The sequence below is a fragment of the Saccopteryx leptura genome, chromosome 7 (assembly GCF_036850995.1).
Source record: "Saccopteryx leptura isolate mSacLep1 chromosome 7, mSacLep1_pri_phased_curated, whole genome shotgun sequence".
NCBI classification, from domain to species: Eukaryota; Metazoa; Chordata; class Mammalia; order Chiroptera; family Emballonuridae; genus Saccopteryx; species Saccopteryx leptura.
This window is the reverse complement of record NC_089509.1, coordinates 56,804,944-56,812,166: the sequence shown is the minus strand read 5'-3', so window position 1 is coordinate 56,812,166 and position 7,223 is coordinate 56,804,944. Positions and strand designations below refer to the sequence as shown.

At 40.0% G+C, this 7,223-nt stretch overlaps 1 protein-coding gene across 6 annotated transcripts in view; it reads right to left on the bottom strand.

Moving 5' to 3' along the window:
• Positions 1 to 3,178: 3,178 nt before the first annotated feature.
• MYO3B (myosin IIIB) overlaps positions 3,179 to 7,223 on the bottom strand; it is a 547,413-nt gene continuing 543,368 nt past the window's right edge. For all 6 annotated transcript variants that reach the window (XM_066345578.1, XM_066345581.1, XM_066345576.1 and 3 more), the window contains 3 exons: positions 5,404 to 5,510; positions 4,983 to 5,029; positions 3,179 to 4,188 (listed from right to left, as the gene is read on the bottom strand). In XM_066345578.1, the coding sequence (XP_066201675.1) occupies positions 4,050 to 4,188; positions 4,983 to 5,029; positions 5,404 to 5,510 (293 nt within the window). In that variant the 3' untranslated portion in view covers positions 3,179 to 4,049. The remainder of the gene's footprint in view (positions 4,189 to 4,982; positions 5,030 to 5,403; positions 5,511 to 7,223) is intronic.

Here is a 7,223-nt window from a genome sequence, read left to right as displayed (position 1 = left end):
AAACAATATTTACATTCCACAACACAGATGAAACTCACAAATATAACACTGAATCCAACCCCCCCCCAAATTACATACTACATTATTCCATTTATATAAAGTTCTCAAAGCCTACCTATAAAAGGAAAATCTACATATAGAGTTCAGGGATGCATGTAAGTGGTAAAACTGTAAAGAAAATCACGGAAGTGTTTACCATAAAAGTCTGAGCATGCTTATCTTTGGGGTGGTGGGTGGAGTTGGTAGTGATCCGGAAGGAACATGAGGGAGACTTATAGGGTGCTGACAGTATTCTATTCTTGACTGTAGAATAGAGTGGTCACATAGTACTCACTTTCTGATAACTTATTGAGCTGAGTCTTTTATTTTGTGTTCCTTTCTGTACATGTATTATACTTTAAAATAAAGTTTAAAACTGTGGGTGGAGGCATACGTGCAGATGAACTAAAACATAAGAAACAGCAGCTCAGAACATGAACACCAAGGGTTTGCAGTGAAATTTTAAAATACTGTTCTATCCTCAGAATTATTTCTATTTTGTCCAGCTTTCATTATTCCACTTGTCTTGATATGATCTTTCAGCCTATTGGTTTTTCATGTTATGCAGCCTTACAGATATATTATCTAAAGCCAATGGCACAAAAATAGGTGTTTAATTACATCATTAGAAGTTTAAAAAATAATCAACAAATTTTAAACATAACATTGTAAGCGCTGGAAGAAGTTAAGACAGAGGAGGGAGGAATTAGAAAAATGCACTCCTTTCATAGAGAGGAAGAGTAGATATTGTTTAAAACAATATATCATGAATGTAGAAGCAAATTATTCAGAAACATGATGGAAGTCATTAAAAGAATTAGAATTAGAAATAATTTTAAAAGTGCTTGATTCTGGGGGTAGAGACTAAGAGAAGAAGCGTGCTTTCCATTATAAACTCTGTACTACAGGTATTTTGTTTTGTTTTTGCCATGTGCATATTATTTCAATAAATCTAACAAGCCATTTATGAGATTCCTGATTGCATCATTCTCATCTACTTGTTTTAAGAATTGTTTTTTGAGTTTGTGGCACTATAACTAGCTCAAGAATATTCTACAGTCTGTCTTATCTTAGTTGTAGCTAATAGCGAACACCATTTTTAAAGTTCTATTAGGAGTTATTGCTGTGGCAATAAGTAATTATAACAGAGCTTTTAAATTATGCTTATAATTCTATTTCCTTTTAAACTTTATTTATAGATATGTTTTAATTAGAAACAAGAAAGGTATACAATTATGAAATACATGAACTAGTTGGAAGTTATGAACATTTCTAGTCAACAGATTGAAAAGCAGCTAATATTATCAAATCAAAAGTAGACAAATCAATGATAAAAGTGAAATTTCCAAAAGTACTTATATTAACAATAAAGTTAAAATCTATATATTCTATACTTTATATTTAAACAATAAAACGAAGTTCATTTGTGTTTCTTCTGCTCTACTTACATACTTTAAAAACATTACCTTTGGGATGAATAAAGATCTAGAAAAAAATCAAGACTCATTTTTTAAAAAGTGAAGTTTGACTATTGAATAACTGGCTTCATTTTTTCCCTTCCCTTCCCTTCTCTTCCCTTCCCTTCCCTTCCCTTCCCTTCCCTTCCCTTCCCTTCCCTTCCCTTCCCTTCCCTTTTCTTTTCTTTTTTTCCAAGTGAGAGGAGGGGAGATAGTGAGACAGACTCCGACATGTGCCCCAACCGGATCCACCTGGCAACCTTGTTTTGAATCAACCGAGCTATCCTTAGCACCTGAAGCAATGCTTGAACCAACTGAGCCACTGGCTGTGGGAGAAGAGGTACAGAAGGGGGAGAGGGAGAGGGTGAGAAGCAGATGGTTGCTTCTCTTGTGTGCCCTGACTGGGGATTGAACTCAGGACATCCATATGCTGGGTGGATGCTCTATGTACCGAGCCAATTAGCCAGAGCCTCTTTTTCTTGTAAAAGTATAACTGAGATTTTAAATACTTCATTTTATTATTTAGGTTTGTAAAATGCTTATTAGAACTCTCCCCTTTAAAATTCTGAAAACAGTTTTTCTATCTCCTCGTTGATTTTTCTCAAAATCTGAACACTCCCATGTGGACTATCTGCCAAATATTTAAAGTAAAAAAATGTTGAGAACATCTGTTCTAGCGAAAGGGTCTTGTAGGTTTTTGACATCACACAGAAATCTCACATATTGTTTTGCATAGAGCAGTTGCTCAAAAAGTTTTCATATTGAATCATATTGAGTATTATATTTTATAATATAACATCATTACAACAAGACTAGCCCAACCCTAAATGAAAAATCAGAACTTATGGTGTAATGGAAATGATTAATCATGTATAATATATAATTGAAAGTAAATTTCCTGGCCCTAGCCGGTTGGCTCAGTGGTAGAGCATCAGCCTGGCGTGCAGGAATCCCGGGTTTGATTCCTGGCCAGAGCAGACAGGAGAAGTGCCCATCTGCTTCCCCTCCCCCTCTCCTTCCTCTCTGTCTCTATCTTCCCCTCCCGTAGCTGGGGCTCCATTGGAGCAAGGTTGGCCCGGGCGCTGAGGATGGCTACATGGCCTCTGCCTCAGGCGCTAGAATGGCTCTGGTTGCAGCAGAGCAACGCCCCAGATGGGCAGAGCATTGCCCCCTGGTGGGCATGCTGGGTGGATCCCGGTCGGGTGCATGTGGGAGTCTGTCTGACTGCCTCCCCGTTTCCAGCTTCGGAAAAATACAAAAAGAAAAAAAAAAAAAGAAAGAAAGTAAATTCCCTATCAGAAATGTTTGTGTAACTAAGTCCCTCTACTCGTTCAAGAGTGGGCATTTACTGGATGTCAACTCTGTGCCAGGCACTGTGGTAGGCTCTGTACACACAGAGATGGATGAGATAAAATTCTTGCAGCCACCCGCAGACTACCGGAGACAGCCGACCAGAGAATGCGAAGTTACAAAAACATGTGACACGGACTCTGACAGGTCCAAGTTTTCTTTCCAACTCACTCCTTTCTTTTATTGCTAAGGTGATGGGGATGTCTCGATAAGATGGAGTAGAGAGGCAAAGGCTTTATCAGCATAATAATTAGCAAGAGGAGTTCATTTGTCTTATAGAAAGAACCTGGAAATTTCAAGATTTTCCCCCTAAATACAAAGAATTACCCTAGAGTATGAGACCTTGAGTGTACTCTCCCAGTATGGAGATACTTGGCGATGGAGCGGGGATCCTGGAGAGAGGTAGGCAGGGTAGAAAGACCAGCAAAGGGGACGGGTGCCATGGAGAGGCAAGGAGGAAAGGAACTCCTGTATTTTCACAAGGGCAGATTCTGCATGGATTGATGAAGTGGGAAAAATAAAGAAATATAACCAGTGTTCACACTTGGCTTATGGCGAGATTGTTACTCTTAGATGGGTGAATGGATGATGGTTGTTACTGTAGTGGAGGTGTGCTCAGTATCCCCAAGAGACTCATGGTTTGAGAAAGGAAGGGATGACCCACTTCAAGCTGCAGAGCAGATGTGCGGAGGAAAGTGATGGAGGTAGGAGAAAATGGTTAAGAATCTGAAAATTGTTCAGTAAGGCTCCACCATCTGTCCAAAAATACCCCATTGCAATGCCTTTTTTTTTTTTTTTTGGAGGGGAGATAGTGAGACAGACTCCTGCATGTGCTCCAACCGGGATCCACCCAGCAACCCCATCTGGGGCTGATGCTCAGTACTGAGCTATTTTAAGCACCTGAGGCTGATGTGCTTAGGCCAATTGAGCTATCCTCAGAGTCCCGGCCACACTCTAATCAATTGAGCCACTAGCTGTGGGAGGGGAAGAGGGAGAGAAGGGGGAGATGGAGGGGAAGAGAAGCAAATGGTTGCTTCTCCTGTGTGTCCTGACCGGGAGTTGGACCCAGGACATCCATATGCCAGCTAATGCTCTATCCACTGAGCAGCCATCAGGGCCAATGTGCTTTCTTATTAAACGGCAATTGGTCAATTACCATGATTGTTCTTACCCTCAACAGACTTGAGGGGCAGGAAGTAAAGCTCAGTGCTGTGTGGAAGATGCTCCTTTTGAGGACGAGGGAAAAAAGAAAGGGTGGGTTGAGTTGTCTTCCTCAGGGATCGAGTCCACAGGTGACAGAGATTTGTAATATTCATCTTCACCATCAAGCACTTTGACTTGGCTGCAACAAAGAAAAGAGTTTCAATAGAAAAAAAAATGTCACAGTCATCTCTGGCACAGCTAAAGTTGAGTACTTGAAACGGGGTTGGGTCCTAACACTGGGCAGGGGGTGGGGGGAGGATAGCTTATGGTAGCCCAGCATCCTCTGGCACAGAGGGACTGGAGTCTGATACACAAAGCCTTTCATATACTGATAATGGCCAAATTTAGTGGTATCTGGAAATTGTGATCATATTGCAACTTGATTTAAGTGAATTACCTTGTCTGTCTTTGTCTGCTTCCCTGAGAAAGCTCCCTCCCTGACCTATGCCAGTTCTTAAACTAGTACCAATTACCTACATCATTCCTATTCTCAATTGAGATGCTAACAATTAAATGAACTCAAACTCCTTAGAGCTTTCTGTCTAACCACTGAGGAAATCTCCCTGTACCTTTAAGGCCCAGGAGTGAGGTAACATGGGGGAAGCGGCCTGTTTGCACTGTGTGGAGTGATCTTATCTGTGGGTGAATTTTCTACAAACTGCATGTCTCCACTTATGAGGAAAGTACGATTCTCTGAGAAAATGATGAGAGACAACATTTGCCTTTAGAGGACAATTCCAGCCTTTTCAGGCAGAATAGATTCAAGTTTTGTATACCTGCTACTGTGAAAAGTAGTTTCCAATGTCAATAATAGTGGGGTTATCCCCACTGCATATTTTTAGAAGCCTCTCAAGAAAGTTTTGCATTTTCTGTAATATCACAAAGGACCCCTTCTGTTTACAGTTGCTTAGAACTAAGAAGACAGATATTTACCCAAGTTTTCTTGGCTTCCTCTTGCTCCCTTGATATTCTAGAGTTCCCTGTGGAGAGGGCCAAGAACACACAGTCAAAGCAAAGCAGCAAGTCGTTAATTTTTAATTCAAAGTGATTTTGTGTTGAATGCAAGCAGATGCTGATAATATCAGAAGTCACAGCATAATTTTTTTGATCAAAGGGCTCAAGTGAGCCTGATGAAGCATGCATCTTGCTCGTCTTTGATAAACCACATCAATTATTCACCGTGAAGGCAGACATCCTGACATGAAAGCAACAGATAAAGAGCCTAAGCACATGTTCAAGAGGAGAGCATAAGAGAGTGGGGGTGGGGCTGGAGGGGCTGGAACAGGTATTAATAACAGAATTATTAACTGGAAACAAAGCCAGTGAAACAGCTTTATGACCACTTTGAACTCACATTTAACTGGTTATAGTACATGGTGTCCTCGGGGCTACTCAACATTTTGGGCTGCTGACATCTTCGGCGAGGTGTGCGCTGCTTCTGTGCGAGACCATTTTCTGAATCTGCAAACAAGAGAGCAAAACTTTACTGTAAACCATCTGAGGTTTTGGGAAAATTAAGTGAAAAATTGCTCTTCACATAAATGCAATTAGTAGAAACTCTGTCCCATGTTTATTTTATCGATTTTAGAGAGAGAGAGGGAGAGAATGAGAGAGAGGGAAACATGGATTTGTTGTTTAACTTAATTATACATTTATTGCTTGATTCTTGTAAGTGCCCTGACCGGAAATGGAATCCTGTCACCTTGGGTTATCAGGATGATGCTCTAACCAACTGAGCTACCTGGCCAGAATGAAACTGTGTCTCATTTTAATGAGCTGGTTAGAGCTTTGCTATTATTATAAGAAATAGCCTAAAACAACTACAGACACACAAGGATTGCTGAGTGTAAACAAGAGCCACTGCCTGTAACCTACCTTCATCTTTCGTATCTGAATCAGCAGTCAAGAGTGATAGAAGACAAGTTGGTTTGTCCACACTGGTGAAGAAGAGGATCAGCCTTTATAGAGTAGAAAGTGCTCTCCTAGTGAGATAACTCGGGACAATGAAGGTGATCTGGGATGGTTTGCACCACATTCTACAGTGAGAGTTCAAAGACATCTGGAGGACACATACTCTTGGGTAGATGAGAAGCGAACGTTTTGGTGGGATACATTTTGGAGGAAATGGCTTGAGCTAGTATTTAGTGAAATGCTTTGAACAATGCCATTGATCCATGTAATTTCTGGAGGTAATGCAGGGGAGAAGGGGAAAGGTTGATTACATGATTTCATGGAGCAGTCTCTCTCCATTAGTCCTGATTTCAGAAGCCCAGACCAAGAGTGCACTGGAGGTAAAAAAATCACGCATCCAATGAAGTCATGATTTATTTCCCTTTCAAGCAGATGATTTTTTGTGGAATCATCTGTCTTTTTGGCACTATATCTGAATCAGGGTTCAGGAGTTCTAACTTCTTGTCATCACACATACACAGCTGCCATAGAATATTGTTCATGAATGTCAGAGTTTAGAGAAGAGATATCATTTTCCTGGACTAAGTGTATGTCATAAACTAATTGTTCATAAAAAAGAGTTGGAGATTTATAGTCACAGTTTGACTTCACTAGAGACTCCTACTATTTAAGGAAATTCTGGTGGAATTTCTAAGTGAAGAATGACTCAACAAGGGCCATTATGAACAGTAAATGATCAGTTTTCTAGGTATAAAGTGTTGCATTTTTTCCCCTTGAATTGAAACATATTTATATTTGAACAAAGATTATTAGAATGATACAGGATTTTCCTTTAGCAGTTCCTTTTTAAAAACTATAACATTATGTCTTTCTGAACAAGAAACATTCTTTTTAAAAGTCAAAGGTCTAAGTAAAAGTAAGCTCCTTGAAAAAATATTAATTAGCACAGCAAAAGGATGTTGCTTGCAGAGGGTTCCAGTAGCCTTAACAGACATCCCCGTGGACATCATCAGGAGCTCTGTTCAGAGGAAGGACTCCAGCCTCTTATGCTAGTATCATCCTCAGAGTCTAAGGAATCCAGAATTGAAATAGGTTCATTTTTCTGATAGTTCCAATATACCTACCTTCTGCTTCTTTTGAAAAATCCATATTCTTTAATATGGTAGAATACAAAGTTGTGAGGGCCTTTTGTGTTATCTCCTTTGATTTATGGATTAATACACAGAAGCATCTAGAGGTAAGGTTGTTGTTGCAACATGCACT